The sequence below is a fragment of the Python bivittatus genome, unplaced genomic scaffold, assembly GCF_059951505.1.
Source record: "Python bivittatus isolate LINGU-HERP-01145 unplaced genomic scaffold, Pbiv_v1 ctg000980_np1212, whole genome shotgun sequence".
Taxonomy (NCBI): Eukaryota; Metazoa; Chordata; class Lepidosauria; order Squamata; family Pythonidae; genus Python; species Python bivittatus.
In genome coordinates this window covers 5,089,667-5,108,448 of record NW_028277125.1, presented here as the reverse complement: position 1 = coordinate 5,108,448, position 18,782 = coordinate 5,089,667, and the positions used below count along the sequence as shown (strand labels likewise).

The window sequence follows — 18,782 nt, the reverse complement described above, 5'->3', positions numbered from 1 at the left end:
ATTAAAAGGGGCCCCAGGGGTGTTTATGCAGCTAATAAACGAGGTGCTGCACGACCTACTCTACCGGGGCGTCCTGGTCTACCTGGACGACATCCTCATCTACACCGAAACCCTGGCGGAGCACGTGAGCCTGGTGCGCACGGTGCTCCAGAGACTGCTGAAGGCGCAGCTGTACGCGAAGCTATCAAAATGCGAGTTTCATCGGGAGCAGCTGGACTACCTCGGCTACCGAATATCTAGTCGGGGAATTGAGATGGACCCGGCGAAAGTAAAGGATGTTCTGGGCTGGGAAGCGCCGCAAACCCGGAGGCAACTTCAAAGCTTCTTAGGGTTTGCGAACTTCTATAGACAGTTTATCCCGAACTTCGCCCAAATCGCCCTCCCCCTAGCAGACCTGCTAAAAACCAAGGGCACTGGAAAACCCCCCAAGCCCAGCATGACACTTGCGTGGACTGCAGAATGCCAGGGGGCATTTGAGGAGCTAAAACGGTGGTTCACAGCGGAGCCAATCCTGCGCCATCCCGACCCAGATCGGCGGTTTATCATCCAAGTAGATGCATCAGATGTGGCAACGGGGGCAGTCCTGCTCCAGCCCAGTTCGGAGGGGACCATCCACCCATGCGCCTATGCCTCCCGCAAATTCACAGAGACGGAGAGGAGGTGGATGGTGTGGGAGAAAGAGGCGTACGCTGTCAAGTGGGCACTAGCCACGTGGAGGCATCCATTGGAGGGGGCAGCTGAACCATTTGAGGTGTGGACGGACCACAAGAACCTCGAGGCCCTGAAGACCCCGCATAAGCTATCCCCCAAACAGGCGCGGTGGTCCCAATACTTCGGGAGGTTCAGGTTCACCCTAAAACACATCCCCGGGAAGCACAACTTCCTAGCAGATGGGTTGTCTCGCATGCCCCAGCACGCCAGCCTACGAGAGGAGATCATGGACTCCATCATCCCTGCCAGCAGGCTGGCTGCTAAGGCGGTAACCCGGAGCCAGATCAAGGGGGAGCGACAGGACGCGGCGCCTGAAGTAAGGCAAGGGTTCGCGGAGGCGGCGGAGCGGGACGCTTGGCTCAAGCAAAACCGAGAAGTGCTAACCAGCCAAGAGGGTTTGTGGTGGCATGAAGGGAAGTTGTACGTGCCTGAGGGGTGCCGACGGGAGGTCATGGAAAGAGCCCACGACAGCCAGAACGCGGGGCATTACGGCTTCGTGAAGACGCTCCACTTAATTCGGCGGCAGTTCTGGTGGCCAACGCTCCGTAAGGACGTGGAGGCATACTCGGGGGGTTGCCCGGTGTGCGCGACGGCGAAAGGGGCCAAAGGCAAGCCTAGAGGGTTACTCCAGTCGGTAGCGGAGCCCGACGGCCCATGGCAAGAGATCGCCATGGACTTCATAGTAGAGCTCCCGGAGAGTAAGGGGAAGACCGCTATTTGGGTGGTTACGGACTTATTCTCCAAACAAGCGCACTTTGTAGCGTGCCGGCGAGTCCCCACGGCAGAGGGGTTGGCGAGGTTGTTCGTGCAACATATTTACCGGCTCCACGGCGTACCCCGACGGGTCGTCAGCGATCGGGGTGGCAACTTCATCGCGCGGTTCTGGAGGGAGTTCCTGAAGCGGGTGGGGACGAAGCAAGCCCTTTCCTCCGCGGCGCATCTGCAGACGGACGGAGCCACGGAACACCTGAACGGGGGGCTCGAACAGTACCTGCGCTGCTACGTGGGGCACCAACAGGACGATTGGGCGGAGCTACTGCCATTCGCGGAAGTGGCATACAACAACGCCGTCCACAAGAGTACCGGGTTCTCTCCATTCAAAGTAGCCACCGGGAGAGACTTCGTCCCCATGCCGGAGTTGCCTCAGCCGGAATCCCAAATCAACTCCCTGGACGCCTGGTTCGCCCAAATCGACGCCATCCGGTGAGCAGCGCACGCGGCATTGCAAAGAGCCAAAGCCGATTACAAAAAACACGCGGACCGTAAGAGACTCCCCGAGGGGCAGTGGAAAGTGGGGGACCAGGTGTATTTGTCAACCAAAAACCTAAAGACGCACCAGACATCGAAAAAACTCAGCCCGAGGTTTGTGGGGCCGTTCCCCATTGCAGAGGTCATCAACCCAGTAACCGTCAGGCTGACGCTCCCGAAAAGCCTCGGGAAGATCCACCCAGTGTTCCATTGCAGCCTGCTAAAGCTGCACCAGCCAGGGAACGCCTGGCACAAGGCAGAGGGGGTGCCACCACCCATCATGGTCGGGGGGGAGCAGCATTTCGAGATCAACCAGATACTGGACGCCAGGAGGCACAAGGGGCAGGTCCAGCTCCTAGTGCAATGGAAACATTTTCCCAAGTCCCACAGCGAATGGGTAAGTAAAACCCACATAAGAGCGCCGGACCTAGTGCGGGACTTTTACAATAAATACCCCGGGAAACCGAAATAAAGTCGGGGGGGGAGTTGTCTTCAGGGGGGCGGTATGTCAGGTTCGGTCAGCACGGGGCTTCGGGGAAACTCGCAGCCAGACCACGCGAACTCCACATAGCTAGCGAGGGAAAGAGGAACTGAAAGCGCCGCTAATTAATGGGCCACCTGCGCCCAGCCAAACAGGAAAACCGCAGCGGAAGCTTTTAACTATACACTGATAATGGCGCGAGCCAACAATGAACGGGGCCGCAGGCAGCGAAACAAGATCGCGCGCAGCACAGAACCCTCGGGCTTGCACGTAACGGGGAGGGACCAACCCAAGCCGGAGGGGACTGCCAATCAAGGACAATGGACCCTGACCGAACCTGCCATCATGGACAATCAAGAGGGATTATTGGGGGGCCGATAATCCGCAGCGGTAACGCGATCGCGGGGTGGAAAAAAGCGCGGGAAAGGGGGAATATAACAAGTGATGCAATTGTACCAAGCCAGTCCTGGCTTTGCTTGTGACTGCTACGTTACGCATGAGTAAACCTCTTTTGTGAACCACACGTGTCACAAGAGTTTCTCTGTCGAACGGGGCAAACCTTACATGCTGTAGGACTGTGTTTATTTGGGTGAATCCATTCTTAATTTTTGATGAGAGATATGGGAGACCGTTGATAACAGATAAACGCTGTATTGCAGGAAGGGAGGGAGAAGTACATTTTTCAAGAAATCAATGGACTCGTCCAATTTAGTCTGTGACGTCAGTTTCTCTCTCCCGCATCTTTTCCCTGCAGTTTTCCTGTGGTCATTTTATCCCATTATTTTAATTAAATTTCATACATGTTTATTCAGTCATGTCTGAGGGTCCAATGGGGCAATTTTTGAAGAGGAGGTATGAGAGAGGAGGATTCTAGAATGGACAATACCAGTAAGTTTAATGATGATAATGATAATGAAGAATTTAAATCTTCTCAGGCATTTCCCTGCACTGGTACATCAACAGACTCAAAAAAAAAAAGTCCATCTTTACAATGAAAGCTATTTATCAGTGGGTTTTACATGTACTGGTGATCCAAGCTGCCATACTCCATTGTGCCTCGTCTGCGGAAAACAAATTTAAAATGCAGCAATGGCTCCAGCAAAATTTAAAAGACACTTAACTACAACTCACAGCTATATGACACGTAAAAGTTCTGATTATTTTAAATGGATATTGGAATCACAGAACAGAGTAAAGCTTTTGTTAATAAAATGACAGTCAGAAAAAAAAAAGTCCAAGAAGCAAGTTATTTAGTAGCAGAACTTATTACACAGCAAAGGAAAAGTCACGTTTTGGGTGAGAAAGAAATCATGTCAGCATGTAAAACAATAAATTAATTTCTAGTTTAAGGACACTGTTAATGAACATATGCAGGCCTACACATGAAATAAATATAAATTTGCAACTTCAGGCCTATATTGAGCCCATGCTGGCTGGGGAATTCTGGGAGTTGAAGTCCACCCATTTTAAAGTTGCTGAGCTTGAGAAACCCTGGCTTAATCGGATGGCATTTTGGAGCAAAGCAGCAGCATTTCACCAGCATTTGTGTCAGGGAGGGAGCCATTCTGGAGGAACAGAGAGGGAACTACAAAGGAAAACATTGCTGCAAAGGACCACTGGATGCAACACTGGACTGGCCCTTTGAGTAGCAGCGATCTGCGGTGAGCATCCGATGGCTTGTCTGCCTCTGAAGCAAACTCTACATCCCTATCCCATTTTTTAGTTTTTAGTTTTAGTTTTGATCGACTGTAGTGAAGTGTGGTGACTTTTACTGGACAGGGAGTTTTTCCCTATCCTTCCCATACCCTTGCTTTTCAAATACTCTTTCTACCCAAATAAGGTCTGCTTATTGAATTGGGGATGGGGGGTGGCACAGAATTCTTCCTATTAGTTTCTTGCTCCGATAGCACTGAAGTCACATACTTGAGATGGGCGACTATATAAATACAAATATCAATATCAATACAAGTGCATTCACATTAAATAGGTTCTTCTGTTTTCAAAAGAAATCTGCCTCTAAGATTTCTCTCCCTGCCCTAACCATATTCTTACTCCCCACCCCCAAAACCCACTGGACGAGGCTTGCATGAAAGCACTAGGCCAGCAAGAGGCCGAATCAGAGAGCAGACAGAGCCAGATTTTGCTATCAAGAAGAAAGGTTGATGTAAGGAGGCTTGGTTTTAGTTCCACAGTCGTAGCACCTGAGACAGCACTGATGCCACTAGCTGCCCAGTGCTGGTGAGTGGTGACTCCTGTCCCTCTCCAAGCAGTCATCCCAGCCCCCCTGCAGCAGCCCAGGGTCTGAAGGTAAGGGCCAGGAGGAGGAGCTTCTCCCTTCTAGGTCCAAGTCCACGGCGCATGGTGATACTATCCAATTGCCCACAATTGTGAAAGTGGGCATGCTGCAGGCCCAAGATCTATGGAAGCAGTTGATGGACCCATGCCATGACTAGGGACCCTGCAAAGTACATACTACGAAAGGGAAGGCACTGAGCATCTTTTGATCTTTGGAATGTTAAAGCACCTGCTTAAGCATCATCCAGGTATTCTTCCCCCTTGTGGCAGCATGAGCATTCCCATGTTGCTGACTCTGCTCTCTGAGTGAGGCATCTGCTCAGTCCTGCAGATCATGGCTTTGGATCATCCATTCACCCCTTCAGATTTTAGCACCATCTCTGTCTAGTTGCCCAGAACGACCAGATCCCTTTATACACTCCTTTAACAGGAGGGTGCTGCCTCCCCCACGTCACCAGAACAGATGTAGTGTCAGGATTTCTGTGAGAAGCAGGCCATTACCATGTCCTTTTAATCTCAGCTAGTCTGCTTTCCTCTCCATCATCACTGCTGGAGACAGAATGAAACTAGTGGATGTCTTGCTACTGAAGGCCCTAATGCTTCCCAGGACAGCAGATGAGGTGAGTATGGCTGAGAATAGCATGGCTGCAAGTCATCTGGGCAGCCAAATCCCAACTGTGACTTCACTGTCACAGACAGTAGGCTTAACATGCAAAGGACAACCTATCAAGTGCAATGGATTAGAAACACCTGTATTGCTCACAAACTGGATCCGATTGTGGAGGAGGATCATCCTAAGGGAAACTAAAGCTGCCCCAAATGTCATTAAGATGGTTGGTTATCTGGAGCATGAAGAGGTGGTAAACCAGTGTAAGATGGAGTTCCACCTACTCCAACTCCTGACCCCTCAGGATGTCACCACTTGGTGGAACTCCACCAACCTGTTTAAATAGCTGCTTGACCAGCAAGTGCCATGTATGACACATCTTCTCAATCCCAGAATATTCAAGGGTAAGGATTTTTTGTTCTTAAACTAGTTCTCTTTGTAGCAAACCTCTTAAACACTAATTCAGCAATCCTGAACATGGTCCTAACCTTAGTTGCTTTCTTTAAAAAGTCCAGAAGAGCTCCAGGGCTCCAAGGATGATAGAACCTTGGCAATCCAACTTCATACTGTAGGGTTCTGATCAAATATTGATGCTTGCCAACCTGCATGACTCAAGCCTGAAGGGGACAATCATTCACACTGACTGTCTCTCTTGGTGGAAAGAGCTCCTAGTTGTGGAGGCAAACAGGTGGAGGATATATTAGGCTATCACCAGGAGGAGAGTTGGACCATCCGGTAGTTGCTGTTCCCTTAGTAGCAGCAGTTAGTACCACATATCTAATTCTGGCACAGGATTCTCCTTGTCAGGCTGAGCTTAATGTCATCTTGGAGCAGTGTACTTAGCATACTTCCAGTGATATGTTCTCTTACCACTGGCAGTGATAAGGAGTACAAAATCCTCCATTGTATGTTGAGCAAGCCACAGGAAAGTGAAGAGACAGACTTAATTCTAATTTTGGGCAATCAATCCCATGTTTTGGTCAGACTTTCCAATGGTTGTTTAATTATGTCTCTTGCCCCTGTATCAGCTGTTCTCCAAGACAGGTGCCATGGCAACCCCCCATAGCTCACACCAGGACACTCGGTGGAACAACTCATCTTCTTAAGATGAACTTCCCCATAATGGACCTCATCAAGGTTCCATTAGAGGGGGCTGAGAGTTAGCCCCTTACCACTCTTCAAACCTCTGGCCACAGCCTGACCGCTATCTAAACATATCCAATAGTGAGGGCAAGTATTGTTCCCATGATACCAACTCACTTGGGTCACCTCAGTGATCACAGTGCAGGGCTTGAGGGGTTACTTCTTGGCAGCAGTGGCAATGGTGGGGCTGAAGTGGGGGCCCAGGAATGGCAGCGGGCTGAGGCTGAAGACCCCAGGCCTCTACTTCAGCCCTAGCACTGCTGCCACCACTGCCAAGGAGTGCTACTGTGCAGAGTGTCCAGAAGGGCAGAGATAGGAGAGGGGAGGCAGGAGGGAGAGTTGAAGAGGAGGCAGTCCCTTACCTTGGAAGAACCAAGGCAAAGAGCTAGGAAAGATCAAGCCGGGAATGGCTTGGATTGGGGTGAATCCTTGCCTAACAACTGCATGGGATTTGCTTAACGACTGCAACAGGGACTGCCAGAACTGCCATCACTAAGCAGGGCAATCACATCATGTCTCGCTTAGCTACATCACTTAGTGACAGAGTCACCAGTCCCAATTGTGGTCATTAACCAAGGACTACCTGTCCTTGCTCACTAGAGCAAGTCATACTAGAATAAGTCCCTGGCTCATAGCATACTAGAGGATAGGCTCAGTTGACTATCCCTTTCCATCTCTGAGCAACTAACTGGGAGGGGCTCATACTGGAGGAGACTCCGTGTGGCTTACTGGCTGTCCCTCTGAGTACCCTGAACCACCACTGAATGTGGCTCACTCTGGAGAGATACCATACAGCTCGCCAGGTTTCCCCAGAATGTTTTTCTCTCCCACAATTCACTTATCCATGGGTAAGTTATCTTTCCCAAAGTGACTCTTCCAAAGGAGGGAGTAACAGTGTCCTTGGCAAAATGTGCCAGACCACCACTTTTGAAGAGAAAAACTAAATGCTCCAGGAACCCTGGATTGTTCCAGGATTGTATCATGTAATTTTGCATATTCTTGTTTTGTGCAACTGAGCTGGACTCCATAAACCAATGGTCCACTCTAGAACATTTGTATTATTGCAACATGTTCCCTGGTTTTAGAGTAGAGATAGCAGTCTAGCAAGGCCTCTGGCCCAGCACATGTCCATTAAGACCATCACTCACAAAATAGCTGGTTCTATATACTTTATTGTGTTTATAACTGGACAATCACAAGTGTACAAAATGGGAGACCACACTATCTGAAGCAGAGGATTGTGGATTGCAGCAGCATTTCCATTGACCCAAAAGCTTTAGTAGAAGAAAGCATGAGCTGATTGGGCAAAAGAAAGATGAGAAGAGGAGGAGGAAGAGGAAGGGGAGGACAGATTGCTGGCCAATTCTTAATCAGAGGACAAATCCTTTATCTATTACTGATCAAATCAGTCTTTCCTCAGTTATGTGCCAGATTTTTGGGGAGTAGGGGCTGCGTGTGTGAGAGAAAAGGTACTGGCTTTGTCAGGTATCAGCACTCCAAGGAACTTGTCCTCTAAGACTGTGGAATTCTTTGCTATCCTCACCATCCATGATAACAACCCTCAGACTTTTTGCATAAATCTTCCTCAAGCTGGGCTCCTTATCAAAGAAATTGTAGGAGAAAGCAACGAGGAAAAGTCCCACCCTTGCCACACAACAACAATTACAACAGCAATAGCCAAGTACAAGAGCCAGAATTAATTCAAGGGTTGTCCAGTCTATGATTTCATGTCTATTCTACTGATACATATGCACAAGAATTTCCAAAAAATACTAGGATATAATGCAAGTAGTGACAACAGAAGGGGGTTTATCACATGGTGGATATTCCCTAGAATGACCACGAGGGGGTGGTATTAGACTGGCCCTTTTATATCCTGGGACAGAAGCAAGACATGAGCCAGACTCTCAAACCACCTGATGTCAGCTGCATCTCCAACAGTAACTGAAACAAAGCAGGTTCCGGTGTCCTTTTTTTCAGAGAGCAGCTGCAGGATTCTAGCTTCTAGCCTCTGAATGGAGGAGGGGCCAGAGAAACGCTCTTGTACTTCAAGACCAAGGGAGACCGGGTGAGAGAGAGCCAGCTTGCTGCACAGGGCTAGCATCTTGTCTCGTAGATCCCACTCCTGCCAATGTACCTCACCCATTTGATCACATCATGGTCACTGTAGTTCAGCTTTGGCTCAAAGACTTTCAGATAGCGGACCTTCAGCCCAGAAGGTGCAAAGGGAACCTGTACAAAAGCAGAACACAAAGATGACCTTTCAAAAGCTTGCCCTTCCAAGTCTTCTAAAGTCAAAGTGAGACTTACTGGGTACCTCATAATCATTCTAATGAGGCATAAACAATTACTACAGTGGAGCACAGAATAGGGAAGAAAAAGAGGAGAAACAGTTTACTAGTACATCTAGCTTGGCTAAAACAGGATTCCAATTACTTTCCCTGAAAGAGATTGCAGAAGTTGAACCTCCATTTTGACTGCGTCCTTCCCACAAAAGCAACAGGCAGACTCAGCTTTCAGACTAACCCTCCTCACATGTATGTACAAAAATTATCCTGTGATCTTTTGTCATTTAACCCAAGTATGTTTTCATCAATTGTTTCATTTGAAAATCACAGTGCAAGAAAAGAAAACATAATCTTGGAAATCAACAACTGGCTAAGAGATGATGTTGCCAAAAAAGTTTGGATTCTCTGACAATAGCCTTTTCTACCTTCACTGAGGACTCCAGGGAAGAGATGGGATACATCTTACAAAGCCTGGGATGGAAATCTTCATCAGGTGCCTTGATACAACAGAGAGGCCAGTAGATAGTGCTGCTCAAACCCTTAGATGTTTCTACAGGTAGTCCTTGCTTAATGACCATTTAGCGACCGTTCAAAGTTACAACGGTGCTTTAAAAGTGATTTATGATTGGTGCCCAAAGCTACAACCATCGCAGCACCTCTGTGGTCACATGACTGCAATCCAAGCACTTGGCAACCAGCTCACACTTACAATGGTTGCAGTGTCCGGGCGTCACGTGATCGCCATTTGAGATCTTCCCAGCCAGCTTCCAGCAAACAAAATCAATGGGGAAACCATGTGATTCACTTAATAACTGCATGATTCACTTAACAGCCACGTGATTCACTTAATGACAGTGGTGATTCACTTAACCACCACCACAAAAAGGTTGTAAAGTCAGGTCTAGTCACATGATGATTCGCTTAGTGACTACATCACTTAGTGATCTAAATTCCAGTCCCAATTGTGGTCATTAAGCAAGGACTACCTGTACACCAATGCAGAGAGTAAGAACAATAAATAGGGAGAAGTAAAGATCCTAAAAATATGATAGTATCACTGAAGCCTGCTGGGACAATACTGGTGACTGACATGCAGCACTGGAAAGCTGTAATGTATTCAAATAGAAGAGACCCAACTGAAAGATTTGGGTGTTGCACTGTATGTAAAGAAATAATATATTTGCAAAAAACATTTCAAAAATCCTGTTGAAAGTATTTGGGTAAGCATAAAAGAGAAACAAAAGCGATTTCACTGTTCAAGTTTATTACAGACCACTTGAGCAAGCAGAAGATACAAATGAAACCTTTCTCCATCAGATGACCAGTCTATCAAAGAGGCAGGCAATAGTGATTGGGGGAGGGGGGAGGCTGTCCAATTATACTGACATTTGCAGCCAAAAGTCAGAGGTCAACAAATTCTTGCCCTCTCTTGCTGACAACTTCAGTTCTCCGAAGATGTAAGAAATAATGAGGGGGGGGTCTACTATTTTTAATGTAATTCTGACAGACAGGGAGAAACTAGTTGAAGAAGCAAAGATGACTGGCATCTTGACAGAAAAGTGATATTGTTGTACTAGAACGTATGATATCCAGAGGAAGAGGAACTAAAAGAGTTGGTCCTGCATACTGGACTCTGGATTCTGATGAACTCCAAGCGAAGGTAGACAGAATCCAATGGCTTGAAATCCTGAAGGTGCAATTGTAAACAATTTTGCAGAAAGAAAAAATGGGAGAAATCCAGAGGCCAGCATGCGTACATGCAACACTCTCTAAAATGCTAAAGAGAAAAGGAGGTATGTGTTTGGAACAGAAGAACGGAACCATAACTGAGTAAGTATATAAAGCAGCCTACAGAAACTGTAGTTCAGTGTGAACTTAGACTTGTAAGAGATACCTAAAACAACATGCACCAGAAATAGTTCTTTGGGTATATCAGAAACAAAACAAAAACTGAAGAGGGTGTAGATCTGTTGTGAGAAGAAAGCGGTGAATTGGTAACAGGTTATTGTAAGAGGGTGGAACTTCTAACTCCTAGTTTGAGTCTGTCTTCTTTTGGAGAGAGAAATGGAACCCTCACATGATGCCCAGAGAATTGCAACTAAGGACAGAGAGTATAAGAAAGTAGCTATTTTAAACAAATTCAAGTATCCAAGGCCAGGTGGATTACATCCAGGTTACTGAAGGAACTTGCAGAGTTGATCACACAACTACTTTCATAATCTTTCAAATTATCCCATCTTCAAAAAGAGGAAAAAGGATGATCCAGAACATTTATGCAGATTATTGAACAGCTTGTTTATGAGCACTTGGACAGGCATGCTACAATTTAACAGGAGCCAGCATGGATCTGTCACAAACGAACCGTGCCAAGCTAAACATCTCCTCCTTTGACAGAGCAACTGGCTTAATAAATATGGGGAATCGTGGTGTCATTTAGTACTGAACCTCACCAAAGCCCTCACCAAAGTCTCTCATGAAATTCTCCTTAATAAAATGGTAAAATATGGACTATGTGTTATGTTAGATGGGCTCACAACTGGCTGAATGAATACACCCCAAGAGGGTTCCCACTTCAGCTTGGAAGGAAATACGGAGTCCACTGAGCTCTGAGCTCTCCAATACATTGAATGACAAATGAAAATTCGTCCCTGTCATGCTGGTACTCTTCTGCTTAAAGATGCATAATTGTATCAGCATAAACAGTTCTGCTCTTTGCCTCATTATTTCTCCAGTAATGCTGCAAACTTACCTTTGCCTTTCTAGCAATTTGGACTACCTAAATCAGTGTTTTTCAAACTTGGCAACTTAGATGTGTGGACTTCAACTCCCAGAATTCTGGGAGTTGAAGTCCACGCATCTTTAAGTTGTCAAGTTTGAAAAACACTGGCCTAAATGATAGTGACCTCCCATTCCAGGCAGCCCCTTAGGAAGAACTTGTGTCGCTTACCTCAAAGTTCATAGAGATGGGTGGCCGAGCCCATTTCTTCTTGTCGTTGGTTGGAAGCAGTTCTATCTCTGCACTGATCTGGGACTCTTTCATTCCAGCCATCCGTTTAATTCTATAAAATTGAAAGAGGAAATTGTTCTCTTAAGATGTGCTCAGTTATTCTAAGCATACTCTATCTAGTTTAGCCTAGAGGTAAGCACAACCTCTCCCAGTGCCACCTGCCACCCAGCATTTGTGCAGAGCTCCAGCTGCTAAATTCAGAAAACATGCCACTTACTTCCAGACAATGGCATTCTCACTGGCCTTGTATTTTGCTTTTCCTTTCATGCAGATGACTTGTACACCACTAGTATTAAGAGGAGTTGGGATTCGCACCTAGAAAATATATTATTTGAATCTCATTTGGCTGCTTGGGTCAAAAAGATGGTTTTGTTTTTGTTCTGTTTTGTTTTTGTAAAGGAAGAGAAGTTAGCAGTTTTAAACACAAAGATATACACCCAAGAAAGAGCAGAACATTGTTTTGGCAGGATTGCACTACAAACAGAAGGAAGTGAGCAGGAAGAATTTCTTAAGAATCATAGCACAATTTGGTTATCAAAAACTCAGTATCTGGAGGGCATCACTGGCCTTATTTACAAGCGCTGTTGCATTGTCTTTAAAACCTGAAGTAATATTATGGAAATTTTATGTTTCTACACATTTTACTCCATTATATTATGTTATATTTTATTTTATGCTACTGTAGCTTCAAGGAGAAAGGCCTTTTCTCCTTTTCCCTTGTTTTACTTGTGGCCATCTTGGGTTTTAGAAAACGAGAAGTCCACTTCCATGTTTTCTTCCTTCTTATTCCTCCACCCTTCAATTTTACTCCCTCCTTTCCCAATGTATCCTCACCATTACTGGATCTTTCCTTTCCACTGAAGAGATCACGTTTCTCAGATGAAGTTCACCTAAGACTGACCTTTACCTGACTACAAGCATATCTTGCTTAAAATTCTTCCTATTTATGCTTCTCAAGGCTTTTATAAAGTGCCTGTAACTCAACAAGTATTTCAAATCATTGTGTCTAGCACTGTTCTTCATCACTCTTACCACTGAAACTCAGTGTTCTCTGTTTTTGTTTCTATGATTTCCTGCCCTTTTGTCCTATTGATTTTTTTTTGCCATTTTATTATTATATATTTTGAAAGAATATTAAAAAAACCAGATGGTACAGGTAGAGAAATCTAGGTGGAAAAGTAACTAATCTGAAATAACATAAAACAAATGTGCTCATATCATTAGAAGTTCATAATATTGTAAGGTATTTCATCTCTATTTTCTAAGCAAAATCCACATGTTCCTGTTGAGCTTTAAGCTAAAAATGTTGGCACACCCAGTTCAAGTAATTAGAAAAGACTATAGCTAGTAAATAATGCATTAAATCAATACTATAAATTATACATCAAGTTAAGAATTAAACTCTAAAGCCCAAATTTTGGATGTGGCAAGAGTCTGGGTATAAGATTTTAGTCCAAAAAGGTTTCCAATTAAAATTAAATTCTACATCAGATTTACTTTTTAAAACAAGGTTATTCTAGACATCAAGACATATTCTCACAATTTAGTCAGTCATTCTTCTGAAGAGAGAACCCAAGGTCTTTTCCAATAAAAGGCACGTAAAATCCTTGCCACCATTAACATACAGTGGGGCAAAGAAGTATTTAGTCAGCCACCAATTGTGCAAGTTCTCCCACTTAAAAAGATGAGAGAGGCCTGCAATTTTCATCATAGGTATACCTCAACTATGAGAGACAAAATGAGAAAAAAAATCCAGAAAATCACATTGTCTGGTTTTTAAAGAATTTATTTGCAAATCATGGTGGAAAATAAGTATTTGGTCACCTACAAACAAGCAAGATGTCTGGCTCTCACAGACCTGTAACTACTTCTTTAAGAGGCTCCTCTGTCCTCCATTCGTTACCTGTAGTAATGGCACCTGTTTGACCTTGTTATCAGTATAAAAGACACCTGTCCACAACCTCAAACAGTCACACTCCAAACTCCACTATGGTCAAGACCAAAGAGCTGTTGAAGGACACCAGAAACAAAAATGTAGACCTGCACCAGGCTGGGAAGACTGAATCTGCAATAGGCAAGCAGCTTGGTGTGAAGAAATCAACTGTGGGAGCAATAATTAGAAAATGGAAGACATACAAGACCACTGATAATCTCCCTCGATCTGGGGCTCCATGCAAGATCTCACCCCGTGGGGTCAAAATGATCACAAGAACGGTGAGCAAAAATCCCAGAACCACACGGGGGGACCTAGTGAATGACCTGCAGAGAGCTGGGACCAAAGTAACAAAGGCTACCATCAGTAACACACTACGCTGCCAGGGACTCAAATCCTGCAGTGCCAGATGTGTCCCCCTGCTTAAGCCAGTACATGTCCGGGCCCATCTGAAGTTTGCTAGAGAGCATTTGGATGATCCAGAAGAGGATTGGGAGAATGTCATATGGTCAGATGAAACCAAAGTAGAATGTTTTGGTCTAAACTCAACTCGTTGTGTTTGGAGGAAAGAGAATGCTGAGTTGCATCCAAAGAACACCATACCTACTGTGAAGCATGGGGGTGGAAACATCATGCTTTGGGGCTGCTTTTCTGCAAAGGGACCAGGACGACTGATCCGTGTAAAGGAAAGAATGAATGGGGCCATGTATCGTGAGATTTTGAGTGAATACCTCCTTCCATCAGCAAGGGCATTGAAGATGAAACGTGGCTGGGTCTTTCAGCATGACAATGATCCCAAACACACCGCCCGGGCAACGAAGGAGTGGCTTCGTAAGAAGCATTTCAAGGTCCTGGAGTGGCCTAGCCAGTCTCCAGATCTCAACCCCATGGAAAGGAACCCCTTTGGAGGGAGTTGAAAGTCCGTGTTGCCCAGCGACAGCCCCAAAACATCACTGCTCTAGAGGAGATCTGCATGGAGGAATGGGCCAAAATACCAGTAATAGTGTGTGAAAACCTTGTGAAGACTTACAGAAAACGTTTGACCTCTGTCATTGCCAACAAAGGATATATAACAAAGTATTGAGATGAACTTTTGATATTGACCAAATACTTATTTTCCACCATGATTTGCAAATAAATTCTTTAAAAATCAGACAATGTGATTTTCTGGATTTTTCCCCCATTTTGTCTCTCATAGTTGAGGTATACCTATGATGAAAATTACAGGCCTCTCTCATCTTTTTAAGTGGGAGAACTTGCACAATTGGTGGCTGACTAAATACTGTTTTGCCCCACTGTATACAATGCCAATTCAGTCTATTTTGGAAGGATATATAGTTTAGTGAAATTTAGTTGAAAAAATCAGGTTGCAATGGGATTACAACTTTTAGAATTTGTTCCATTCCACAGTGCATCATTTTCCCAATATTGTTGAGATTTACAACCTGCCCATATTTCCAACATTATAGTTTTAAGCTCATCTATGTACAAAAAAACCCAGCCACACACTTGCAGGCCAGTCCCAAGCCTGGATAAATGGGGAGGGTTGAGGTAAGACCAGGAGATCTACCTTGTAAAAATCTCACCAAGAAAATGTTATGGAAAGGCTCTCAAATCATTCAGATATGGTGCCCAATGGTAGGACCCCCTAGGCCAGAAGGTACCTAACAAGCTACTGGGGAAGAGCAAGGACCTGCAGTGAGTAGTCATTAATGATGCATCTAGAGCAAACCCAGCAGGAATGCCAGCAGCTGATGCAGCCATTGGTGAAAGCAAGGGTCTGTGCTGCATGAAGACACATTGGATAGCATGGTGGAATGTCTGAGGAATTCACTATTACTTGGGACATGACACCAGGAAAACAAATGGAGTGGCATTTATCACAAGCAAGGAACTTGCCCAAGCAGTGGAAAGCTTCTTAATGGTTAATGATCACATTATGACAATCCGAATCTGTGCCAAGCCCCTCAAAATCACCATTGTCCAAGTCTATGCCCCAACAACTAATGCAACGGCATTTGAATTAGAGGGTTTCTATGCCAGCATCAAAAAACGCTGAAGCAAGTGCCCAAAAAAGACATAATTTACATACGGGGTGATTTCAATGCAAAAGTTGGCAGCCAAGCAGAAACAGGCATCACTGGCAGCTTTGGACTTGAGGAGAGGAATGATGCAGGCGATTGTTTGGTTCAATTTTGCCATGAAAATCATTTTCGAATCATGAATACCTGGTTCAAACAGCATAAGCATTGCTTATACACTTGGACTTCACCAAATAAACTGCACCAAAATCAGATCAGCTATATCCTATGCAGCCATCGGTGGTCCAGTTCAGTCCTCGCTATCAAGAGATATCTGGGTGCCGATTGCAGTTCAGATCATAAATTATTGGTGGCTAAGATCAGAGCCAAATTATACAACATCAAAAAGACAGCATCACCAAAGAAGTTTGACATCACCCAAATCCCTTTCACGTATGTAACTGAGGTGAAAAATAGGTTTGAACTGCTGGACACTGTTGAGAACACGCCTGACGAACTGTGGCAAGAAATTCAGCTGATCATAATTGAAACAGCAGTCGAACACATACCATACAAGAAGCCAGAGAAAAAGCGCAAGTGGCTCTTAGATGAAACCATCAGGAATAGCCGAGCAAAGAAAGCAGCCAAAGCAGCAGGCAAACAAGAATGTTGGAAACAAACACATGGCCGCAAGATTGGAAACGATCAGTGTTCATTCCATTGCCAAAAAAAGGCAACTCCAAGGATTGCCCCAATTACCACACAATTGCCCTCATCCTTCAAGCTAGCAAGAATGGGGATTTCCAAAGAGCAGCAAGGAAAGACAACAAAGTCTACTGGGACCAGCGGTGCAAGCAGCTAGAAGAGGATGGCATGAAGGGCCACACCAGGAATGCATTTATGCAAGTCAAAAAGATTTGAACACCATTTACTGCTCATAAAAGCATCACCAAAAATAAGCAAGGGAAAGAACCGTCTGAACAACGAGGTGTTCATCGTCTGAACAATGATGGCGAGAATATACAGAAGAACTGTATGCCAGCAACAAAGAGGCCCAGCCTTCTCAGGATGATGAGAAAAGGGTAGCAGAAACAGAAACAGCCATCCTTCAGGAAGAAGTCATGTGGGCAACGAGCCAACTGCCAAACAACAAGGCCCCAGGTGTGATACCATCCCTGCAGAATTGCTGATGCCTGTACCACACACAGCCATCACAGCCTTGTGCCAGAAAATTTGGGAAACAAACACATGGCCACAAGACTGGAAACAATCAGTGTTCATTACATTGCCCAAAAAGGGTAACTCTAAGGATTGCCCCAATTACCGCACAATTGCCCTCATACCTCATGCTAGCAAGATTCTCCTTAAGATTATACAACAATGTCTGGCGCCAACCATCAAAAGGGAACTACTAGATGTTCAAGCTGGCTTCAGAAGGGGTCGTGGCACTCGTGACCATATTGCAAATCTATGCTGGATCATGGAAAAATCTCAAGAATATCAAAAGAACATCTACATCTGCTTCATTGACTACAAGAAAGCCTTCGACTGTGTCAATCATGACAAGCTGTGAAGAGCCCTAGAAGACCTGGGGGTGCCAATACATCTGGTCAATTTGGTGCAGTCGCTGTACACAGATCAGGAAGCCACCGTGCAAACACCATATGGACACACTGATTGGTTCAAAATAAAAAAAGGAGTATGGCAAGGTTGCATTCTTTCACCTTTCTTATTCAACCTCTATGCCAAAGTGATCATGAGGAAGCTGGAACTTGAAGAATCAAAAATCGGAGTAAAGATTGGAGAAAGAAACATCAAGAGTTCCCCACTGGGGGGAGATGGGCGGACAATAAATCGAATGTAATCATCATCATCATCATCATCATCATCATCTTTGATACACTGATAATACAACTCTCCTCTCGGAAACCAAAGAAGGCCTGAAACATCTGATCGAAAGGATTAAGGAAGAAAGTGAGAAATGTGGCCTCTTCCTGAACATCAAAAAGACAAAGGTGAAGACCACTGCAAGGAATGGAAATGTCAAAATAACTACTGACAGTGAAGAGATTGAATGTGTGCAAGAATTCACTTTCCTAGGATCGCAGATTGATCAAAGTAGTGAGTGCAGTCCAGAAATAAAGCACTGAATCACACTGGATTGCACACCAATGATGAGCATGAAGCAAGTATGGAAAAGCAAGGACAGCAGCCTGCCAACCAAATACAGATTAGTCCGCACTATTGTGTTTCCCATAGCTACCTATGGTTGTGACAACTGGACCATGAAAATCCTAGACAAGAAGAAAATCAACTCATTCGAGCTATGGTGTTGGAGAAGGCTCTTGCACATTCCTTGGTCAGCAAAGGTGACAAACAAGCAAGTATTGGAGCTTATAAAACCAGACATATCACTGGAGGGCAAAATCACAAAATTCCACCTTACTGATTTCAGTCATGTCATGCGATCAAACTCACTGGAAAAGTTATGCTCAGAATGGTCAGCGGTAAAAGGAAACAAGGCTGCCAAAAAATACAATGACTAGACACCATCAAAGCCAACACCAGCCAGAGCATAAAACAAGTAAAAGAAGCCGTACAAGTTTGGAAACTGTGGAGAGAACTGGTACATAGAACTGCCGAGAATTGGACAGGATTGAACAGATGGCATCATCATCATCATCATCATCATCATCATGTACACAAAATGTGTAAAAACCTTTTCTCAAAAATACTGTGAAGACAAAGGTTTAGCAAAGTAAAAAGGTGTCGATGCTAGGCTTCTCACAATTACAAAATTTAAAACAAAACATCATTGATTTTTGCCCTGTCTGCAAGTGCTACTAATTTTCTTAACAGTAATAAATGTGACTCTAATCTTAGGAAAACAAGTGACCTGGCCTTAGTTACTACAGGCAAAAAGGTAGGGTAAAACACAAATGCCTATCTTTCAGCACCTGGAGAATGGAAGCTCTGTGATGTGCCCTTTTTCAGAGTTACGGTACTGAGAAGGCTGGCAATTTACTACTGAGCCCCGAATGCAATCAG

General features: G+C 45.0%; 1 protein-coding gene across 2 annotated transcripts in view; it reads right to left on the bottom strand.

Annotated features, from left to right (window-relative positions):
* Positions 1-7,639: 7,639 nt before the first annotated feature.
* The window catches only part of AP2M1 (adaptor related protein complex 2 subunit mu 1), a 43,373-nt gene continuing 32,230 nt past the window's right edge, over positions 7,640-18,782 (bottom strand). For both annotated transcript variants that reach the window (XM_088132032.1, XM_007431522.4), the window contains 3 exons: positions 11,998-12,095; positions 11,721-11,832; positions 7,640-8,717 (listed from right to left, as the gene is read on the bottom strand). In XM_088132032.1, coding sequence (XP_087988158.1) covers positions 8,583-8,717; positions 11,721-11,832; positions 11,998-12,095 — 345 coding nt within the window. In that variant the 3' untranslated portion in view covers positions 7,640-8,582. The remainder of the gene's footprint in view (positions 8,718-11,720; positions 11,833-11,997; positions 12,096-18,782) is intronic.